General features: G+C 34.5%; 3 protein-coding genes across 6 annotated transcripts; 2 read left to right on the forward strand and 1 right to left on the reverse strand.

Moving 5' to 3' along the window:
• Positions 1-5832: 5832 nt before the first annotated feature.
• Positions 5833-7069, forward strand: LOC130662853 (uncharacterized). The gene is made up of 3 exons (XM_057461794.1): positions 5833-6619; positions 6748-6836; positions 6988-7069. Exons 1-2 carry the CDS (start codon positions 5833-5835, stop codon positions 6822-6824), a joined length of 864 nt encoding a protein of 287 aa, XP_057317777.1. The 3' UTR covers positions 6825-6836; positions 6988-7069.
• A 2517-nt stretch (positions 7070-9586) lies between these two features.
• Positions 9587-18254, forward strand: LOC130612276 (PR domain zinc finger protein 5-like). 3 transcript variants are annotated; one of them, XM_057433582.1, is made up of 10 exons: positions 9587-10485; positions 11306-11562; positions 11641-11817; positions 13747-13987; positions 14576-15345; positions 15425-15509; positions 15963-16020; positions 17240-17361; positions 17500-17576; positions 18055-18254. In XM_057433582.1, the coding sequence occupies exons 1-6, from the start codon at positions 9615-9617 to the stop codon at positions 15437-15439; spliced, it is 2331 nt and encodes a 776-aa protein (XP_057289565.1). In that variant the 5' UTR covers positions 9587-9614; the 3' UTR covers positions 15440-15509; positions 15963-16020; positions 17240-17361; positions 17500-17576; positions 18055-18254. The 3 variants fall into 3 exon arrangements, with proteins under 3 accessions (XP_057289565.1, XP_057289566.1, XP_057289567.1); XM_057433584.1 differs by having other exon boundaries at positions 9588-10485; positions 13747-13984; XM_057433583.1 differs by lacking the exons at positions 15963-16020; positions 17240-17361; positions 17500-17576; positions 18055-18254 and having other exon boundaries at positions 15425-15805.
• Positions 18255-18367: 113 nt separating this feature from the next.
• On the reverse strand, positions 18368-24306 carry LOC130612277 (uncharacterized). Of its 2 annotated transcripts, none has more exons than XM_057433585.1 (6): positions 24175-24306; positions 22734-22796; positions 20792-21282; positions 19880-20144; positions 19454-19566; positions 18368-19322 (listed from the first exon to the last, which is right to left on the reverse strand). In XM_057433585.1, the coding sequence occupies exons 1-6, from the start codon at positions 24197-24199 to the stop codon at positions 18387-18389; spliced, it is 1893 nt and encodes a 630-aa protein (XP_057289568.1). In that variant the 5' UTR covers positions 24200-24306; the 3' UTR covers positions 18368-18386. The 2 variants fall into 2 exon arrangements, with proteins under 2 accessions (XP_057289568.1, XP_057289569.1); XM_057433586.1 differs by lacking the exon at positions 24175-24306 and adding an exon at positions 22974-23312.

The following is a 24306-nucleotide window of genomic DNA, read 5'->3' on the forward strand; positions in this document are numbered from 1 at the left end:
GAATTTTTCTGGCTTTGATCTCTTCGATGTTTGCCCGTTGTTAAACTGCTTGTAAATCTTTTCTTTATTTTTTTTCCAAGTTGACAGGGTGCTTGGAGGAATTTTGAACTCTTTTGCCACATCCTTTGGCGCAGTACCCTTTTCCAATGCTTTAAGAGCTTTGTACTTGATTTTGCACGACTTATTGTCAATTCGACGCTTTGATCCTGCCACTGACGACATTGTTATGAGAGTGTCTTTCTTTTGAAATTCTTTAGATTTTCTCGAAAACGTTCGAAAAAGACGTTCGAAAGGTTTGGATGACGCATCATTAATCATTCGAATTAATAATAAGGCCTGCAAAACACGTATTAACAAGATTTTTAGACCCAATTTATCAGGAAAACTGTTCGAATTTTGATTATGATGTCAGAAAATTCGAGTTATGGAGAGAAAAGTCTCCAAGGGACAAAAAAATTTGTTCGAGTTAAGGGAAGATTCGAGTTATGGAGGTTCGAGTTGTAGAGGTTTTTTTATAAGAGTTTATTAGGAAATTTTCACGGTGCCAACGAATTTGTTCGAGTTAAGGAGAGATTCGAGTTATAGAGGTTCGAGTTATGGAGACTCTACTGTATTTTTATATTTTCATATATTTTTTGATATATTGATAGCTGGCGGTTAAGAAAGCGTTAACGGCTGGGACGACGAGGATAGGATACCCGATAGTCCAGGAGCTCATAACAGAACTTTAGGTCCCATTTTCTACAAAAGGTTTGACCCTCTAAATAGGTTGGTAGTATCACGGACAATAAAAATCACATGGTCAGCTGACCCAATTTGGGGGCGTTTGGGTCCCAGGCCCCTAAAATTACCCTAATTCGAGACTCCTATTTGGTCCCATAATTCTCAAAGCTTAAAAGTTAGTAACGTGTGTCATTATATGAGAGAATCTGAAAAATGATAAAGCTTACCGAAAAATTGGGTCTTAAGACTGGGTCAGACCCCCCTCAAAGACCATATTTAGGACCTTAATTTGTCCCCATAAGCTACAAACTCCAAATTTTGCACAAACATTCTCTAACATAGTGTAATGTCAGTGGTCATAAAGCTGACCAAATATTTGGGTCTCTTGGCCTAGTCAGACCGCGTCTCGCCCCATATCTCTATTTTTAATGCGGAGGAGAAGCAATAGAAAAACATTTGTCTTATTTCCAATGTGTTCAGGGCCTTAACTTATTTTTAGAATTTTTTTAAATAGAATAGAACGTTTTCGTCCAAATACAACAGGAAACCGACATAACAAACCAGACAGTGAAAGAAAAAAGTTAAGAGAAGCAGTTATTTTGAAGCAAGTGAAGTAAAAACGTGAACAAATTACCGGGATATTTGCATATTAGACTATCAAATATAGAAAATTAGAAACTTTAGATAAAATGTGATAGATAGAAGATATGACAGGTAAAGATATATGTAATTATATCAAGTTTTTAGTTACTGCATGTTGTAGTCAGTTTCGGATGATAAGTCAAAAAAAGTTTTAATAGTCTGTTGTTGAACTGAATTTTTTAAACATATATTTTGTCAATTTTTACTTCATTGATTGAATTTCTCATTTCGTAGAATTTTCGAACAAAGAAATATTCAATAAGATCAATGAAAGCGATGGTAAGAGGAAAACATAATTAATTAGAATACATTAATTTAAGATAACCAATAACAAGTTATTATTGTGATATTTTGCAGATGTTGTAGCTACTGTAGATGACAATTTAAATGCAAATGGAAATACTGACAGTGATGGTAAGTTGAAGATGCTTTAATGTAAATGAGACCTTCTTTGATTTACATACTTGTTAGATTATGTTGAAGCCTTGTAAATATTAATTCCTTTGTACATTTTTACGTTCTAATTATATTAACTGATTTTTTACGCTATTTACAGAAGAATTACAATATATCTTCATATTAACGTTTTGTTGTTTTGTATATTATATTTAAGTGACATGGCGTATTGTATTTATACAATATATTTAATGTTTTTGAAATCACTGCTTAATCGGAACACCTAAATTTCCGTAAAACCTTCTTTTCACCACAATTAAAACCGTTTTTGTCAATTTTGTAACTTTTAGAACGATGCTGTGTGCTGCATGTTGGTGATGGATACAAAGTTGGCAAAATAAATCTCTTCAATACGGAAACCCTGGGAAAGTGCAAATCTATCTTAGTTACACGTAAAAATGGAAATCTAAAGTACAAGGATACGCAACTTCCTGGCTTTGTGAATAAAATTCAAGGATTTCATTTAAATTGTTACAAAAGATTTATAGCATTGTCTGAAACACAGAGAAAAAATCTCCCCAACGATAAGAAAGTATCTAAAGCTGTCCCTTTAACCCGTTCAAAAATTTCCATAACAGTGCAATCATCTTCAACAGGAGTGTTTTCAAAGATATGTATTTTCTGCATGCGAAAGGAAAAGAAGCACAAAAATTTAAAGCAAAAATTAAATGCAGCATCTACAGAGAATTTTCAAGAAAATATAAAAAAGTATGCACGTTGGTTGGAAGATAAGCCTATGTTAGTGCGAATCGGAAATGAAGATTTTGTAAGCAAAGAAATATACTACCATGGAATGTGCAGGGTCAGTTATCAAAGCAAGGCCGAAAAAACACCATTGGCAATACAAGAGAGGAATGAAAAAGGGATGGAAAGACAAAAACTTGAAACATCCTGGCATACTGCGAGAGGGATTCACTGCAAGGCTTTTGAAGGTGTTTGTGCTTATATTGATGATCACATCCTAAAAGAAAAAGATGTTATCTTACTCAGCGAGATAAAAAATCAATATCACATGTTTGTTACTAGCAGAAATCGGGAATGAAGCATTCGAAGATATTGAATCGTCTTCAGCAAAACTTGAGCAAAAATTATTAAAGCATTACAAAGAAAGTATACAAATCATGAAGGGGAAAACAAGACGTGGAAACTTGATATTCTGCAGCACCATTTCCGAAGAAGAAGCTTTCAGGAAAGAGTACTCGATGAAGACAAAATTGAAAGCGAAGATTAGAGATGTAGCGTTTGCATTAAGGTCTGCCATAATGGAAATTGAAAAATGCCCTATACCCGATGAAGTGACATTTGCAGATATAAAAAAAGGTGAAGTTGAGGCACCAAATGAATTAATTGAATTTTTCAGTTACCTTATTGGTGGTCCTGACCAACGCATAGTAAAGTCAAATCAGAAGCAGAGGCGCATAAAAAGTATTGCTGACGATGTCATATTTGCTGCAACATCAGGAAAAAAAAAACCTGCAAAACATTTGCAGCTTGGACTGGCAGTGAAAAGCATTACAGGAAGCAAAAAAGTGATCGAAATGTTAAATAGACTTGGACACTCTGTTAGCTATAGCATTATCGAAGAACTAGAAACAGAATTAACTTTTACATCAACAAAGGCCGGGAATGCCACACCACATGGTATGAAACTAATGTCAAGTCTTGGAACAGGCGTTGCATTCGACAACTTTGACAGATTTGTTGAAACTTTAAGTGGAAAGGATACCTTGCATGATACTGTTGGGATAGCGTACCAAGTTGTGTCACAAAATAATGACAAATCATTGGAAGAAGATGACGATTCTACCCTTGGCAATTCTCAGCTATCTGGAAAGAAAAAACGTAGATCATTTCTGGCTGTAGGATTAGACATAGAGCCGTACAGAAAAAAACCTAAGATGTTAACAAGAATAATGCTTCCACTAGATGACCAGAGAAGGGCGTCAGAACCCCTTTCATATATCAAAGCACGCATGTACGATACCTTGTGGATGATGGATTTTTATTTTTCACCCGACACTACACCAATGTGGGTTGGCTGGAATTCTATAATTTTTCAAAATACCAACAATCTGCAAAAAGTTTGGTACCTGCCACAAATTAATCAGTCTCCAACTTCTATAGCTGTAGTAGCAGAAACATTGAGGCGTGCACAGGTGATTGCGAATGAATGTGGTAAAAAAAACATTTCAGTAACATATGATCTTGCGATTGCCAAAGTGGCTATGCAACTTCAAGCAGAAGAATCTCCAAAGTTTGACAATATATTTGTCGCTCTAGGTGCATTCCATGTAGAGATGGCCATGTTTAGCGCATTTGGCAAGTACATCGCTGAATCTGGTGGTCCGCATATCCTAAATGAAGCTGGTGTGATTGAAAAAGGTTCTCTCAAGTCATTTTTACTGGGAAAGTGTTACAAGAGAAGTAAAAGATGTCACCAAATACTTGCACTTGCAATGGAGATTCTTCATTTTCAATATTTTCTTCAAGAAAGAGAGGAAATTCAATTAAAAGAAGATATCCAAGAAGAAATCAAGTTCATAAAATCCCAAGAACCCTTGAACTTGCATGAAGGACATGAAGTATCCAAAGAAGTCAACAATGTCTTGCGTGAATACAGTCAATTCAGGCAAGATACAGAGAAAGGAAATCATGGTGCAACAGCACAATATTGGATGGGGTACGTCGAGATGATTCGACTTTACCATGATTTTAGTAGAAGCTTGAGGGATGGAAACTTTGATCTGTATGTGTGCTGCTTGCCTAAAGTCGCAAACTATTTCTTTAGCATGAACCATCCAAATTACGCTCGTTGGATTGTCCGTTATCATGATAATCTTCTCAAACTAAAGGACTCTCATCCCGAGGTTTACACTGAATTTCAAAGGGGATTATTTTCGCTGCGAAGAACCCAAAAGTCATTCTCAAGATTACCAATCGACTTGACATTAGAGCAAACGATAAATGCAGATGCTGCATGTCAGCGAAAAGGTATATCAGCTTTAACAAATTCTATTTCTGCTCGTCAACGATGGGCACAAAGTCATTCTATTCGAACAAGTATTGTGTCATACGTGTTTGAAAATTTGGGGATGACAAAACAGGAAGACGTGTCTCAAGATTTAAAGGCCAGCAGAATGCGACAAAATTCTAAAGATTTACATCAAGTTATAAACATGGTCAAGGAAACCATGAATCCATTTAACGATGCTATTGAAAAACAATATCTTTTTAATATAGCATCAGGAAAAGCAGCCTCACCAGACACAACAAAGTTTTTGCTCAACATCGTTAGTGTTGGAAGCAAAGCACGTGATAAATTTATTGACGAATGTTCTAAAGATCCAGCAAGATTCGAAAAACCTATACGAAGACAAACATTACACACATTTGCAACTGGGGGAACGAAGTATAATATTAAAGCTGCTGACAACAAAGTGGTTGCTGTAACGATGATGAGAGATTTGTTTGGTAGCATCTTGTACCATTCGCTACAAAGGAAAATTGATATGGCAGAGGTACTGAAGTATCCTCTAACACCTGTCCCTTTATCTCTTGGACATGTTGATGGCAAAATGCAAAAGACCCCTAAAGTCAAATTATTGAACGAGTTAGAAGCAAAAGTAAAAACTGACGATCCAAATCGCGTCGATGTTAACATAATTGATGGAATGTTTTTCCTACATCTTTTTGTTGACCTTCCAGCAACATTTGGAGCTCTGGCAACATTCATTTTGAAACGCGTTTGTGCTAGCAAGGGAAACATCATACATTTTGTTCTAGACAAAATGGTACACCCGAGTATCAAGGATTGTGAAAGGGATTTGCGATGTACTGAGAGACATGGAGCTTATCAGATAACTGGACCTGAGCAAAAAAGACCTTCAAACTGGTTGAATGCATTGAGAAATGATCACTTCAAAGCAGCATTGGTGGAGTTCTTAGCCTTCTTTTGGGAAAACAACATGCATTCAACAGTACTTGGAAACAAAACAGTCATAATGAATCGCAATGATACCTGCTACATGTTTAGAGTTGAAGGAGAGAATTTTGTACCACCTATCTTCGATTCAAACACCAGCAAACGTTGTGATAAGAACCATAGATACTGACGTGCTGATAATTGCTCTTGGCTGCCTTAGTAAGTTACCTAACAGCTTGAATATTTGGATGGAAACCGGTGTTTACACTAAAAATACATTAAGGTACATAAGTATTAATCAAATATACCAGAAATTGGGCAAAAATATTTGCATGGCCTTGCCAGCATACCATGCTTTCACTGGATGTGACTATACAGCATCGTTTAGTAGGAAAGGAAAAATTCGACCTTTCAAACTACTAGAAAAAAATGAAAGTGTGCAAGATGTATTTAAACAGCTAGGAACAAATCTTGATGTCACAGATGACGCTTTTGCAACGTTGGAAAAATTTGTATGCAGCATGTATGGAAAAAGGAATCTATCATCTGTAGATGAAGCTAGGTTGGTAATGTTTTTGGAAAAGTATAAACCAAAAGGAGAAAATGAAGCAATTTCCTGTGTTAAAAAGTTTGATGGAAGTTCTCTACCACCTTTTTTACGAGTGTTGCGTCAAAAGATTTATCGAACAAAGTATGTTGCACAGTTATGGATGTCATCAATAACGTCCGAGCCTCCAAATCACCTTCCTGAAGACATGGGTTGGCTGCTGAAAGATGGCAGCTATATCATTAAGTGGTACGAAGGCGAAATGTCTCCAAAAGCAGTAGATGTCACCAGCAATGAAAATTATTATGGATTCTCCAGAGAAGTAGAAGGTAAAATTTTGGATATTAAGTTTTACAATCTAGTCACTTAGTTTTTTAATTATTACTCGGAAGCAATTCTTTATTTCCGCTACTGCCGCCGCTATTTTAAATATTAAAAGTATTTCATTCTCCTTAAGATTTTGAAGGGTTTGATGAACTGTCAAGTGATGACGATTCAGACAGTGATGACGAAACTAGTGACGAAGACGTGTAATGATAATTTAAGGTTAGATTTTTTTTGTGGGATATGACAAAAAATTTACAGAATAGGATTCAATGTCATATATTCTAGAACTGAGTAACCTTTTTAATATTTTTTAATGTTGTATTGTAGTTTAAACTAGATCTTATGACTGAATGACATTTCTCATCTTTAGATGCTGATGCAGAACAATATCAATCATGCTGCTATAACCTATTGTACATATTTATATTTTATTAAATGCTATCAGAGCATTTCTTTTTTAATTTGATATCGCTAACTATTGTCTGACCTGATCAAGAGACCGTAATTTTTGGTTTGCTTTTTGCCAAATCACAATAGTCTTACAAAATTTTAAGTTTGTACCTTATGAGGTCTAATTTGAGTCCCTGTTCAGATCTTTGTCTGACCTGCTGATAGGACCGCATTTTTTGGTAAGCTCGACCATTTATGTATTACATAGTTAGTATAGAACACAAATATTGAGTTTGGGCTTTGTAGTCATTGGTTTTTTTTACCCTCTAAAAGTTGTTTAAAATAGGGATTTGGGGCGAGACTTGGTCTGACTAGGCCAAGAGACCCAAATTTTTGGTCAGCTTTATGACCACTGACATTACACTATGTTAGAGAATGTTTGTGCAAAATTTGGAGTTTGTAGCTTATGGGGACAAATTAAGGTCCTAAATATGGTCTTTGAGGGGGGTCTGACCCAGTCTTAAGACCCAATTTTTCGGTAAGCTTTATCATTTTTCAGATTCTCTCATATAATGACACACGTTACTAACTTTTAAGCTTTGAGAATTATGGGACCAAATAGGAGTCTCGAATTAGGGTAATTTTAGGGGCCTGGGACCCAAACGCCCCCAAATTGGGTCAGCTGACCATGTGATTTTTATTGTCCGTGATACTACCAACCTATTTAGAGGGTCAAACCTTTTGTAGAAAATGGGACCTAAAGTTCTGTTATGAGCTCCTGGACTACGAGGTATGTTGAAACTTGCGGAACGAATCAGATTGGGAAATCATCCAAAGTAGGGCTTATTGATACCAGGGATTTTAAATTAGGGCATTTTAATATTAACGAATTTTGAACTACTTTAAGCAAAATTAAACATGCAAACTCCCTCGGCGATATTGAAATAGGTCTATTTCATATTCAGTGATGATGTTTGTAATTTTTCCCCGTAGTATAGTAAACGGAGGGTAATCTCCGTGTTTGGTTCAGGGCCGAGCAACTTATCATGGCGGAGGAAGAAATGTTCCATGTTTTTAGGCATGTATCATCAGTTTCAGTGGTACTGTCTAGCTAAGTAGTAAAGATCAGATAATTTCTAGAGCTAGCATTGCTTGGTTGGTTGATTTATTTCTTTGTAATTCTGCCAGTGACTTCGATAGGTAACTACAGTGCTTCGTTCAACCCATCTGACAATAATAAAATTTCTGAAGCTAGCTAATAATTAATTAAGCTAATAATTATTTTGCATTAATTCATTGATATAACCTAGAAATATTGCATTATTTTTATCAATTTCAAGAAATGTGGTAACTCGGCAGAGTAATGGCGACACTCTTCCATCCTTGATGGAAATGATCTAGTTCAGCAGATGTTGTTTAGCTAGCTATGTACATTATATAAAGAAAGATTCTACAGCTCTTTTGCAGAATTATTGAACCCACTGTTTTTGTAATGAATGTGCTTGCAGTCTTTTCTTATCTGTACAACTGTGAAGTAATATACATATTGACACTATTCTTCATAAACACATAATACATAGTGAGAATTTTGCCATAAATAAAATAAGGCTGAATTTTGAAGTTATGCAACCTTTGTCCTCCTAGCACCCCTTTGTCTCTTTTTTCATATCATGTGGCGACACGAACATCTCTCCGTCCATAAAAGCTTTTTTTATGCATGTTTTTGTTAACAATCTGTCGAATTCTTCTCCATAACTCTTTTTCGCTTTTGATTTTTGAAAGATATTTGCTCTTTTTCACGTCATTCTTATATCAAAAGTGAAAAATAACTCTGGGGAGGAGGAGAACGTAGGGTTTTCCGTTGACGTTATTAAACGTTGCTTTTTATAAGAAGAACTTTTAAAAGTTTTGCATGTTAAAAAATATGTTTTGATGATAAAGAAATATTACTAAAAGTTTAAAAAGTAGCAGAATTAGTTTTTTTTTAAATATTTAGACCATTTTGTTGTTTTTAAAAGAGCTTGTGTTTTTAAAATATATTTAAAATCGTGTTATATATATACTTTAATTAGTTTTATTGTTAAAAACAGTAAAAATTCAATGGCCATCGCTTTTAAATTTTTCTTGCGCAGAGTATTGTTTATAAACAATGTTTCTTGCTATGCTTTGGTTTTTAACACGACACAATTATTTTCGCATGATTTGAAAGGAACTCACTATCCTATTGTGTTTTTGAATAAATGCAATTATTTTTGCAAGTTGAGCGTACGTGTACGCTTACATCTGGACTGTACTGTAACCAAATTTAAAAATAAGAACCACTAGATATAGTCATAGGATGTACACATTTCACTTGCCAAGAAAATAACAACTCATAGATCAACACTAACAACTAGCCTATGACACTATTCCTTATACACAACCCGGTTGTCTTATTTTGTTAATAAATAGCTGCTTTCTTCGTATTCAAATGTGAAAGTTACCCCTGCTAGCTAACCTACATGCATTAATTGGGGAAATTTGCAAGTAAATTGATAAATATAAAACAAGGGTGTTAATGGCAAAAAAAATTTATGTCATTATTTTTAATCATTTTAGCTAAAAAACATGAGCGAAGAAAAATGTTTAGCAAGTGATTGCAGAGTTATTATCAAACCCTGTACAGACGCAAATGGTTCCCAGGTGACTGGAAAGCGAAAATATGTCCAAAATGAACGTGCTAACGAACAATATGAGATTGATTCCAATAAGACAAGAAAAGTTATATTAAAAAAACTTGGGGATAAGTTAATTGCTATTGTTTGCAATAAAGAAAAATCTACTGTTGCAGCTGAACCTGCACAAGAGCAAATTGTCAACACTTCTGCCACCGGGCTTACAGATGTATCTTCAGCTTCATCATATGCTTTTTCATCATATGGCAAAAGCCCGATCAAGAAGATGCCATGTCATCCAAATGGGGTGTCGTTAGGAAATACAAACTGCACACCACAGTCAAAGTTGACTTTGCCAAAAAATTTAAGCCCTGGTATTACATCATCACCAATAACTAATAATCTGCATATTTCAACAAATCTTTTTCAGGATATAGATAGTGTGAATGATACTGCTGAGGAGAGTCAGGAATTGAATAACTCACACGGCAAATCTGAAGGGATTGAAATAAACTCTAGCTGTGTATCACACAGTAGTTCATCAATGAACCAGACACTGCAGCAATCAGGCTCAGATTCAGTACATAATACAGATACAATCTCCTCACAAGGTCTTGTTTTGACCAACATAGCACCATGTCCAATGGCAGTATCAATCACATCAATGTTTGCAGCCCCTCAGCATGAAAGAACTGAAGATGATGAGGATAATGTTGATGTTGGGAATGATGATGAAGAGGAGGAGGAGGATAAAAATGCTGCTGCTTTATTTCATGTTGCTGAGAGTTTGTTATTGCTTAAAGAATCAAGTAGTCCATGGAAATGTAAGTTGTTATTTATATAAGGAATAATAAATACAGAAAATCTGCCGTAATGTTTATAATTAATAACTTTGGACTTGAAAATATTAAAACGAATAGGTGTGCAAATAAAAGTTTCACTTCTTTTAATCTTTATAGTTATAGAACTGAAACTTATCAATGAAACCTACTTATTATATAGCTCCTACAAATTCCTAATCACTAATTGTTGTTTTCCAATTGCTCAAAAGGCTCTTTTCATATTTTTGAAAAATCTTGATCTGTCCTCAAGATTTTTGAATTTAAGTCATTTATATAAATATTAATACTTGCAATTTCTTCTGAGCTAAACTTTCAAGTCTTATATCTCGGAAACCAATAAAAAGGTTTTCCAAAAAATAAAAAGATTTAAGGAAATTTTTCTAGTTCTTTCATAAGAAATCAACTTAATTTTTGGAGAATAAAATTTAAATTTCACAAGAACTAATTTTCGCGAAGTTGTCAATTTTGTAAGAATTAAATTTTGCGTATTTTCCGATAATTTTTTTTTTTTAATTTATACCATTTTTCAAATCGTGATACAATGTTTTCAAATTGAAAAATGTTTTACTGGCCATAACAAATATTGTTAAGCAAAAAACACAAATATTAAGAATCTAAAGTAGACTGTCTGATAAGCAACAAGTGTTACGAAAAAAATATTTTTTACAAAGCGAAAATCTTATGCTGACCTTATGAATTTTGGAACCTTAAAGAGTGAGGAAGAAATGTCGACTTCAAGTGTATATAGTTATTTGAATGAGTACACATGCATAGTTTCTTCAATTTTTTTTACCATCTTTAGTTTGCGTTTCGTGTAAACAAGCAGTGAATGGATACTGTACTATCCATGGAAATCCTATGGACAGTCTGCCAAAAACAAAAGCTGTTCTATCTCTCCCAAGTTCTATGTCTATTCAGACTAGCTCTATACCTCATGCCGGACTGGGAGTGTTTGCCTTGACAACATTTGAGGTTGGTTCTTTGTTTGGACCCATGGATGGTGAAAAGTTGTCAGCTAGGGACCATGCACAGAGAGGAAATAATCCATATGTTTGGGAAGTAAGATTAATTTTCTTCTTATTAAAGTTACATTTCATGTGTTCAGTTTATAATATGTATTTGATCTTCTTGGGTTAGGTTTATGAAGAAAATCGCAAATCTATTTCTCATTTTCTTGATTGTATGGATGAAGGGAAAAGTAACTGGATGCGTTTCATAAATTGTGCACGTTTCGAAGAAGAACAAAATCTGATTGCTGAGCAATACGACAAACTGCTGTTTTACAAGACCTACAAAAAAGTTCTGCCAGGACAGGTTCGTGTTTTGCCTTTAACCCTGGATATAATTGTTGTCTATATTGGTATGTGAGATTAAGTGTTTCAAACAGAAGTAACAACACCAGTTTCGTCTCTTTGTTCATTTTTTTGATGACATTTTGGCTGTAACCGGCCATTATCAAGTCATATTCACACAATATACAAGCTGGTATAATAGATTTAAATAATTAGATCGTATGATACATTTATTGTTAATCAGCGAATAAGAATAAAGGAAGTGATGCTATGTTTTTATTGAGAGAAGGTTTGTCTCCATGGATTAATAAACCTTCCTTTAGCTCTAAATCATAATTATTTCTAGCGATGGGGAGTATTGAAAAATTCTCTAAACAAGTGCGACTGACTTGACAGTATACTGCATGTCTAGACACAGCAGAAAAATGCGAAGTTTTGTGACTTTATGGTTAAATCTGAAATGCCCATGTACTCACTTGCTAGTACTTTCGAATACCCTAATGTTTTGCCTAGCATTGCAGTTTTTGCACTTAAACTTGTATACAACGTGTGAACATAAGGCCTTTACGAGTCTATCTTTAAAGCAACCATATCACCAAATCTCAAACCTGAAGAAAACATAACCTTGATCTTACAAGATAGTCAAGCTTGAAAAACGTTTTTTTCTAAACGTGTGCGATATTTAAGTGATACATTGGCCAAAAATGGCAATATTTCAAGAACTTCACGTTTTGAGACAGTTGATACGACAAACTTGAAACAATTTGTCAAGAAATGTCTTAATACAACAACCAATTAAGCTGGAAATGTATTTATTTTTTAAAATATTTGTCTCAAGTTTTCCTGGATATAATGCCTTAGAAAATGCTCTTTTTTGTCTATTTCTGCAGCTATTCTTCAAAAGCTTATCTTTAGCAAACTTAAAACCAAATAAAGATTGCTATAATTATAATAGTCGTTGACAGTGCTGGGTTTTTTTGTAATAATGATCCTAATATTCCTGGATGACCTTTCTGTTTTTTTCTATTTCTCTTTGTCTCTCTGGATTTCTCTCTCTGTCTTTTTTTTTCACCTCTTCCTTCCTTCCTTCCTTTCTTTCATTATATCTCTCTTTCTTTCTTTTTTTTTTGTAGGAAAGTTATTGGGGGAGACTGTGCCCCCCCTGCCTCCCTCACCCCCCCCCCCCCCCCCCCCACGGTTACAGCACTGGTTGATGTCAACGTAAAGACACTGCAGTATCGCCAGCAAGTGTCTGTGACTACGAGAAAACAGGGAATGCTAAAAGCAAAGAAGAAGCTGAACCCAATTCTACTTTCCCCGCACTGGAAACTAACTCACATGGTGTGAACATTTTAAGTACACACACTCAGAAACTTTTCTGTTCCTGTCCGTTCCATTCCGCAAAAAGATTTTCTTGAAGTGGAAAATGCCTTTTGGGGAGGTGTGCATACAAGCTGAAATACCTTAGCATCTCGAATTTATAAAGCAAATCTTATGTTTGTATAGAGGATACCAAAGTTTTCGTGGACTAATTGACCTTGCTTCTGCATGAAAATTATATAACAAAAGGTTTTGTAAAAACCTTTTTAAATGAATTTCTAAGTGCTCTCAGGTCAGTCAAACGGTGTCAATCACGTCTGGAAATTACACCTCACTTTGTAAATCGTTTTCTAAATACATGCGCTTTTTCAAATGCTCTTTTGGTTGGTAAATGGTTACACATTGGACAGCCACTTGGATATGGACCCTAAAAAATTTTGATTTAATTTGAGGCCTAGACCCTTGCAATTGGGTAGCTTTATAAATGTTTACATACTATGTCTATGTTACCATAGATGTTACGCAGGAAATGATTTGCCACATATTTGGTAGTACTACGTTATTGATATGGAAATTTCGCTCTTTGGCAAACATTCCTCATTTTTTCTTATCTTAAAAATTTTATTTCTAGGAACTGCTTGTCTGGTATGGAAATGCATATGGACGTGAGTTACGTGAACAGTTTCAGTGTCCCATAAAAACATTACCTATCGAAGGCGATGTTTATTACGGAGCTATAGAAAGTAATAAAGAGATTGACTGTCAATCAGAAAGTATATCTGGAGAAATGGAACTTGGAAAATGGAAGCTAAGACAAAGCTACGTCAAAACTGGAGTAACAGAAAGTGAATGTGATAACACAGAGATAGGTAGTAGTAGTAGTAGTTTCGTTACTGTATTTTCTTAAAAGTTTGTTCGTATTTTTGTGGTGTTGCATAAAAACGATAGAGGAAGAAGACAGTCTGTGGACCTTTGTTATGGTTATGTTTGGGTATGTTTATTACGCGTCTCTAAAAAAATCAATTTCGAGAATTTTCAAGAAAAAGAGCATATTACTGTTTTGCATTTGGAAAAAATTTCAATAAGGGTTAAAATATTTTCCACTTTTTCTAACTTCTAACAATCTTCGACTTCGTATCCACCCAAATCTCTAACTCCAGCGAACATATTTTTATCGCGTTGTGTGAAATTTTCCATTTGCAATTTTTGGCCATTGAGAAAAAGAATAAAGACCGCAAATTTCCAAAAAAATGGATTTTTCTTTTTGACTACCTCATTTGATAAGTTCAGTTTTAAAGTTCAGCAACCTTTATGTCTGCTATTGTTTCGCATGTTAAAATACAAATACAAATGTCTTATTTTTTGGCATCAAAAATTCCTACTGTAAGAAAAGTCTTTTATTCTCCTACATTTATTCTCCTCCTGGGGGCCCTTAACTAATGAACTGTTCTATTTTCTAGAGTTGAATTTCACCTGTAAGTCATGCGGAGCTATGTTTGACTCCCTATATTACCTACAACGACACAACCAGTTTGTTTGTCCGGCATCATCAAAAGTCCGATGTTATGTCTGTTCGAAGCGTTTCAACAGCGTGTATTCGTTAGAAAGACACAAAAAGAGAGGTCACGACATTCAAAAACAATTTTCTTGCTTACTGTGTTCAGCTGCTTTTACGTCGAAGGGTAACTTGAGAGTACACGTCAATACTCATTTGAATGTTAAAGAACACAGGTGTGAATATTGCGGGATGAAATTCTCGAGAAGTACGTTTTTACGAAGTCACGTGTTAGCAGTGCACCAGAAAGAAAAACCGTACGTTTGTCCCACATGTGGTCGAAAGTTTAGTCGATCAGACTCGTTGAATCGTCATCGAAACATCCATAAGAAAGCAAAAAACATATTGTGTGAAGTATGCGGGGCGAGATTCAATTCAAACGATTCGTTGAGACATCATATGAGGACACTTCACAGTGCAGATGCTGAGATGACTAGAGGTGAATGTAGTGAGTGTGGAATAGTGTATGATGATATTACAACACACGAAGCGTATGTCCATCAAATTAAGAAAAAAGCGAAATGTACTGTGTGTTCAAAAGAAGTTGTCAATCTGTTATCGCATATGACGTCGCACAAAACAGCTGGTTTTACGCAATGTCCATTGTGTGGTCTGTATTTTATGCGTCTTAATGGACATATGAAGATACATTATAACATGGAGGAAAAAGAGAAGGTTTTGTAATAAGAGCTTTTTGAAATTTATTTTACGTATTTTTACTTATTAATTTTTAATGATAGGTAGTTGTTTTTAGGATTTGGTGTTTTAGACGCATACGTGACGCATACGTGATGAACATGGTTCTGAAAATTTCTAGAATATTCTGGAATTTTTTCCTGGTGGGTTGAATTTTTAAAAATCAAGAATTGCCTTGAATAGTATTTTAAAAAAGAATAAATGTCAATTTGTCCTGTAATCTACTTGAAGATTTGATCCTAAATAATAAAGCAAGAAAAATATGTTTTGCAATTTTGGAATTTAAATGTTCTGTGCTCACCATGTCGTACCCGCGTAGATGTCGGTGTGTTGATTGTATTTGGTACAATTCTTTTTGTTAAGAAAATAGTCAACAATAATACTGACTATTTGACGAGTAATATTTATTAACAATCAGAATATAACAACGGAAGTCGCACCCTCTACGGTTGATTTTATCTGACGGTAATATTTTTCGATTTATAAAGATAATCCCCCTGAAATGTATGAATCTGGCGAGCTTTTTCATAAAATTCTCACGCTTGCATAGGAGAACTTGCGTTTTTCCGAAAGTGTATATACAATTGTTTTTATAGATAAAGTTTAAAAAATATAAAGATGGCAAAAGGAATAAGACACAATAAAGTGAAGACTGTGAGTTGTTTTTAATTACAAATATTTTTGTTGTTGTTGCTTTGGTATACCTTAAGTTGGTGATTTTTACGAAGGTTAATGAAAGCGCGAAAATTCTCGGAAATGTCAATTGGCGAAAATATATCTTCAAAAGTCAATCTTCGCAAAATTTAGTTTAATCAAAAATGATATTTTTAGGGTTTTTTCTCAATAAGCGCGCTTTGCAAGCTTTCTTTCATATTTTGTTGTTATTACTTTTTTAATCACTTCGATAATATCAACCCATTGACTTTTCCACTAATTGCTTTGCCTTACTCGCCTTGTGATAAAGATACTTGGCGATGTAAATATTCGTCTGGGGCTGACAGCACAGTTCCTTCAACCTTATTTTTTGTACATTTGTATAAAAGCGATATCTCTTCTAATGATTGGTACGGGTAAAGGTAGAATTATTCGCAATCAATATATAATTGGTCCATTTGCGGAAAAAAATTTTCACGTAAAATAGTCCTTGTCACTTATCTGAAATTAATTGGTTGCGAAAATTATTCTTGGCGAAAATTGCGTTTGTAAGGTATTTATTCTATTTTGTTGTTGTTTTTTGTTTATGTACTCTATTTACTGCTTTTTAATCAGGACTTGGTTTTTGTCAACCTTGCATGTCAGGTATACAAATACTGACCTATACTATACCAACATATTAACCCGAGTTTAAAAAAACATGTATATTGCCATTTTTCAGTTTTCTTTTAAGCTCGTACTTTACAGACCAGAACCCTAGTATATCGATATAATTTTTTTTTCGTAAGAATTAATTTTGGTTTGACCTAGTTTATTTAGGACTATAATTTAAAATTTAATCTCTAAACTAGTACGCCTATTTAGCTGTCTGTAACGCGAAGTTGGTTCGTTCTGAAGGGCGTACAAAGTAGGAAATTTTTACCTATTTTTCTTGGACACCGGCGAAGTAGATAACTACGTTATACTAGAAATCTGCGCATTTTGTCTGTGGGTTTTTTATCAAGAGGCAAGAACTAGTTCTTAAATGATTCTTAAAATTTAGAAATATATTTTTGCCCTATTTCATCGTTTCCAGTAAATTCCATTTTGAGAGGGAGAGGCAATTTTCACGCTTGATCTTGTGTTTTAAACCTAGCGTTTTTTATAGAGTATGCTCGCCAAAAACAATATTTTAGTGGTTATTTTCTCTTGGTCAGTAAAAATTTTGATATCTTTTTAGGCTTCCCAAAAACGTTTTAACCGGTTAAAACGCGTGCAGAATAAACAAAAGAAAAAACTGTCGACTGCAAAGAAGAAACAAATGATAGATGGAATTTCTCAATCAAGTACGGAAAACACAAAGTAAGTACCTTTAAATCTACTTGAAACAATATTATTCGTATAAACTGTCAGTTACTTTGTTCCGGGTATCACGGGAATGGCGGCACGCCCACACACGCTTACTTCACTGTGCAGGTTTTCATTGGTACTTACTTTTAGGAGTTTATCTAGTCGACAGAAGAAGATTCTGGTAAGAGAGTTGAGGCGGGTTGAAAAAGAGAAAACAAAAATGGAAGGTAATGATGTTCATTTTGTTTTGTATATGTGATATTTTGACTACGTTGCTTGTGAAGATGTGATTGTGGAGAGACTGAACTGCAACCAACTTGGTCAATGTTAGATCAGATCTGGGTTAGAATGAAAATTTATTGAATAGGTCCTATAAAATCTTATTTTTTTTGGAATTCTTTCGACAGGGGCGACAAAATACTCGTTTTTAATGTATAAATTTTTTTTACGGTTTTTCGTGTCGTAGTGCCACGCGTCATTAATCGCGCGTTTTATCTTAATGTCCGTGACGGAAGGACAATATGAAATTTGCATCATGACACTCTGCTTCATCAACGCCTAAGGTAGTTTTTCTTTCAATACTAGCTAATGTGTCCTTCCGTTTTTAAATTATTATCAAATATTTGCGAACATAATAACATACGACGATAGCACATTATATTTAACTTCGACCAAGGCACAAACAACACTTAACTTTTGTTTTAGTATCAACTGAGAATAACACACCGTCCAATTTAAAACCGTCTAAATCGAAACCGAAAAATGATTCCATGGAAGTAGATGCGTCGTAGTCGGACCGTCACTGTACGCCGCATACCAATCTCGTATATGTGCATCATTTTGTTCACACCATGATGATATAATGAACTTACCCGTTTGTGTAGAAGGAAGATTATATTTATAGATTTCGATGATTTTTATTTTCGTTTTTCCTCCAAGACCTCAAATACAATAAAGCTAATGTTATAATCATGCTAACCAACACGAATTATCTATATTTTCGCGCACCAAAAGAACTAAATGTGTACATTAATTCTCTATTTTAAGAAAGCGTTTTCTGCAAACACACCGACCAATGTCAAAAGAAGAACGATAAAAAATGATACTCTGTCCCATGTGATTGTAACTTTACCCAATGAGAAGCCAATCGTATCCAAGGTGAGTTCTAAAAATTTGATATATTTCTCGTAATTAAATTTCTTTCGCGGCATGCTTTTAAATTTCCCAACGGTTTGCGCTACTCGTACGACGTTACCGAATCTTTGTTTTACTGTCTGTTTATCTTTTACCTCCGAGTGCTTCGATAGCTTCACTCCTTCTTTAAAATCATGCACCGAATTGCCTTGGTTCTGTTCAGGTGGGTCGTCACTTTTCTGTTCCTGTCCGGTGACTTTTATTTCTTTTTTTCCGGAATAGTTAGTCGAGCTTTTGCTCTGTTTGGTAACAAACCGAAGTAAACTTTTTCTTTTTGATTTAACTCTTTCATACTTGTTATTATTGTCTTTATTTACAGGTGGTTGGCTGGGACAGCAAAGCTCCATATTAATGACGTGATATGATTTATTTTCTGTGTCTACTAAACTGTCGCCATTTTTTTCGTCCTGATTTTTTTCTTTGTCCAACGCTTCCTCTTTTTCTTTACGTTCACGCTCCGCTTTTCTACGTCGTATATTTTCCAGACCAGCCCGCCAATTTGGTTGTGGAAGTTTTGATATTTCTTCTTTTGTTGGCGGTTTTCGGCACCATATTTCATCGTATTTTTCTGGGATTTCAACCCAAGAATGTATGACGATTAGTTTCAGTTTATGATATGCTGAAGTGACTAACGCCCCACCAATTAAGGGCGTTACTGTCCATAATAAAGGCGCAATGGCAAACCATACATATATGGCGTATCTTTGTATAAATAAAAAGTTGTAAGCATTCACTACGAAGGAGACACTCGTAGCAACCAGAAGAACTGCCAGTACAACCTGAAAAGAAAAATAGTGTGAACGTTTCGCAATTATCGCTGGATTGCATCTAATACGTGTCAGTTTTAAAATATAAACTTTCGAGGTTTATCTCAAAGAGCTCCGCGGACAAAAATATTGTATTGTCCTACCGAAGTGTTTTCAGAGGCTTCTCGCAAAAGTTTCGTTCTCATAGAAAATTGGTTGACAGCTTCTTGGAATGACATAGATGGTGGATGAGATTTCAGTTCATTGCCAATATAATCTGTAAACAAAGAAGACAGTGCCAATAGGCTACTTATATTAAATTTACTGACATATTGCAACGTAACGTGAAATTAAAGTAAGGCCTGGTACACATTGAAAAAAGCACCTTAAAGTTAAAAGCATCAATTTTGAAATTTTAAAAAAAATTATATTTGATAGTTTTGCAAAAATTCTTTCTCAGTCCGGTGTATTGATGTAAGGATTTATATCTGTTCTAAATATGTTAACTTGTCCCCCAGGGCTCTTCTACGAGTCTTCCCAGCATACCCACACATAAGAGATTAGGAAACGAGATGGTTAAGAAGACTTACTGTTAAAAATTTTTTGGGAGTGCACCACAGTATAGAAAATGATAGAATTGAAGAGCAGTATCAGAAACATCATGTAGTAAATATGAGATAAACTTGTAAAACGCAAAATATTGAGTAGCACTTCTACTGATGTAGAGAAAGGGTTCGAAGTTGTGTGATTTTTCGAATTTCCGAATGATATAGTCAATGCATTGTCGTAGGCATAGCAACCATACTGCGCAGCTGCCCCAGAAACAGAACAAGCGGCCAATAACATCGGTGTAACCTAAAAGAAGACACGATTTTTATACATTAAACTTCGAAAAGATTGAAATAAAATTAAAAACAAGCACTGCATCCACAATTGACGACAAAAAAATTAACACAGGACCCAAATTGATAACAGTGTTTCCAGTACTGAAGTGGCTATCTGGTATAAACATTCGGAATAATAATAATTCAACGGCTTTTTTCGAAGTTTGCAAAGAGCATCAATTTGCAAATACTCTGCAGCCGAAAGAGTAACAACTCTATATGTTTAAGAGGTGTTTAGAGTGCGCTGGTCGCACTTTCTTACATGTTAGAATTGCGGAATAATCAATGTCAGGTCCCATGAAGTGCCGAAATATCGCACAAAGAAGTCATGCTGACGTCGACAAAAATTAGCACAGCTTAAGAGTTTAGATTTAACCAAATAACTAGGTCTTAAACCCGCTGTAAGCATTGATAAGTGAATTTTCACAAGTTTAAATTTTGTAAACCTAATGCAGAAACAGTCCAAAATTTGCAATCTGGTTCCAACATTTTTTGATAATGTTTATCGTTAAAAATACTTTATCATTCCTGACGAATAGGAATGTAAAAATTGAAAAAGCGCCAAAATTAAATGCAAAATCTTTATATCCGGGATATAATCAGCATAAACTCGCTTACCTTAAAAATAAACTTCAATTTTTTTAACGTCGGCAAATAAATAAGATCTTTGGTCAGCTTTTTGACAAGTCGTACATACCACCGCATACTGTGTCGAATCATAAAAGCAGTACACATAACAAACATTACCAAATAAATACCAATCGAAGTGGCCCATGACACGTGGAAAACATCGTGAGCTTCGTAAAAATCAAAAGCAAAATGTATACACAAATTCATGACCCATAAAAGCAGTCCGAGGTAGCCCTTGCATGTATTAAACGGTCGTTTCGTGTCACCAATCACTGCAGAAAGTAAATAAACACGCCTTTGAATGTACAAAAATGTTTGGTATATTTCTGTGTGGTAAACAGCATGGTGTGAAGTTTGTTTTTGCTCGGTTTTGACATTTATATCTTTTTGAGAATTTTTCTCGTCTTTTACTCCGTTGTAAAAGATACTGCGCATGTTGATGTACATTTCTCCTGTTTCAGCTGGCCTAACTTTCTTGCCTAAAGAAAGAAGGAATATATAACAACAGTGTATCTGGCGTTGAACCATTACTTTCTCCATATCTGTAATGAAGGTGTAGAAATAGCGTCATCGCAAATTATTATCTAGAATTTTTCACAATGTGAGTTGAACTTTAAAAGTATATACAATGTATATAAATATTAAAATCCAGTTACCACATTTTATTGGTGTAATATGCACAAACCTGTACAAACTTTTGGATAACAACCCTGATTTCGTATTTGAACTAAGAATCACATCTTTTCTGATAACCTCAACTGACTTTTCGAATAAACTGATATAATTTTAGTCATTCTAAGTGTAAGTTTTTTTTTCAAGTGAAGTTTTTAAAAGACCAACCAGAAAAGGTTTTTAAAATAGAAATACAAGTGACTACGAGTCAGACTACGAGTGACTAAAAGTGAGTAGGAGTGACTACAAGCGAGTACGAGTGACTACAATTGAGTACAAGTGACTACAAGTTAGTACAATGAGAGCGAGCGACTACAAGTGAGTACGAGTGACAGCAAGTGACTACGAGTCAGACTACGAGTGACTACAAGTAGGGTCCAATGACTACAAGTGACTATAAGTGACTACGAGTCAGACTACGAGTGACTGTGAGTCAGAATACGAGCGACCACAAGCATATAATATAATAAGTATAAATTGCTATAAATCATTTTTCGTTGCATATGAAAGTTTCTGAATTATTTTGATGTTTCAGCATTTTTTTTTAAACAAGTTTCTTATCAATACGTGTATTCATTTATTCATTCATTCATTCATTCATTCATTCATTCATTCATTCATTCATTCATTTTTATTATTTTGCTTTAACCTTTAATGTTTTGGCAGGGAATAACGCACAGGTCGTTCTTAATTATTATTATTGTTTATTTCTATTATTATTTATTATACTTGTTATAAATATTAAAATACATCTTACGTAAAAAAAACGCTAGCTAACACTTACATCAATCTTTCAAAATGTAATCATTTTAAATATATGGCGGTTTTCCTCACTTTTACAACTTTAACTTACCAAATAATTGAAATTTCTCTTTCTTCATCCTTTTTTATCTTTTTTTTTAAAAAGTTTCTCTTTTTAAATTGTTATTCATTATTCAACACAGAGCCACACATCTGGCGATTACGTTCAATAAATAAATGTTTACAAGATTATTAAATATTAACTACGTTGTATATTATTTCCTATTGCGTGCAGCATACAACTTGATTCTTTTTAGTGCCCAAACATTCCCCTTCCAGCATAAGACACTATTTTGTTGTTTTTGTTGCTATTGTTGTTGTTGTTGTTGTTGTAAAACTTGGCACAGTTGTATAATGCTAAATGTTTGTTTCTGGTACTTCTGAAGAGCCTTCATTATGCGCAACAAGGCTGTATCAAAAGTAATACGTTTGAAAAATTACAGATAAAGAAATGTACCTTTCATTTCATACTTTTTTTTCCTTCGTTTTCTTTTAAAGGTGTTCATGGCGCATGACTGTGCTAAATACAAAAGTGGAATATAATTTATACATATCTCATGTAATAGCCGCACTACATTTTTCTCACTGTTTTATTGTTTTCTTCAAAAGTAAAAGCCTATAACAACCTTATTTACAAAATTGCATGTTATTAAAAACTTAATAGTGAACTGGTGTGTTAGTAAAAAGTTCCACACACCTTCGTGGAAAAATGTAGATGTTCTCCATCTAAAATAATTCTAATTCTATCTTCGCATTCTCAAAAGTACTTACTATATGAAGTTGCTATTTATTAACTTGCCTGCTATTTTGTAATAACCCTCAGTCCCAGAGGACTTGGAAATAGGTTAAAACACTCCATCTTACTTGATTTATATTAAATACTGCAATGGGTGAGAACACATCAAAACAGGCGACTTTACCTGAGAAGTCAATCTTTTGGAGATTTTGCTGAGATGACGTTCACTTAAGTCGTTTCCTTCGTCGGAAAAAAAAAGTTAAGCACGAAAAATATTTTTCGCCGTCTTTTGCCATATCAAAACGGCAAACGTCCTGGGAACGAAAGTGTATGTTTGAATTGATAATGTCATTTTGCATTTGGAAGTGTTTTTTTTATATGAAACAAATTAAACATTGAAAATACGAAATATTCAACAAATTTGACATAAATTTAGTTTTTTGTCTTTTATTCATTAGGGTGGACAGATGATTTATAAAAAGACAAAAAGAAGTTAACAAAGTTGCGATAAATACAACTCGACTCTTCCCCATCAGAATTTACGGTTTGGGAGCGTTCACACATTACGTAATCAAGTGAGGGGGGGGTCATCGAAATTGCTTACGCTGGGGGAGGGGGAAGGGGTCAAGTGGTTTGATAACATAAGCAAATTAACAAAAATTAACAGCATATTTCATCATGAGTGTGAAAAATATCAACTGTCTGAAGTATTCGTATTTTTTACGGATTTTTTTTTTTTGAGGGGGGGAGGGGTTAGGTAGATGATGACGTAGTTTTGGAAAGGGGGTCAACTAAATGATTACGACTAATTACATGGTGGAGGGGGGAGTAGAAAATAGGCAAAAAATTGATGACGTAATATGTGAACGCTCTCTTTCTGATAACAAGCAACTTGAGTATTCAAGCTAAAGTAATATAAACTGTGCAGTCAAAATATTAACTTCCTCAACTTCATCTCCAGTGCTCTTGTCACAAGCGTAAAAGAGTGATGTGAATGCTTGTAAATCCTAATGTTGTAGCTACACAATCGCGATCGCATTCATCCAGGTAGTAGTATCTAGGTAGTAAAAATTCGCCTTGTCCTTCATGCTACGGAAATATACTCCTAAACCATTTATGCTACACATGCAATTTTTACATGGTAATAAGAAACAGTACAAACCTTTTGTGTGATGTGTGTATATCATTTCATAACATCCTCCGTTGAAGTAAAATCGTCCCTCAACAACGCCAATACCTCAACATTTCGTTATAAAACCTTTATCCACATTTCTGCATACGAACGGAAATTAAC

This window comes from Hydractinia symbiolongicarpus, chromosome 10 (genome assembly GCF_029227915.1).
Source record: "Hydractinia symbiolongicarpus strain clone_291-10 chromosome 10, HSymV2.1, whole genome shotgun sequence".
NCBI lineage: Eukaryota > Metazoa > Cnidaria > Hydrozoa > Anthoathecata > Hydractiniidae > Hydractinia > Hydractinia symbiolongicarpus.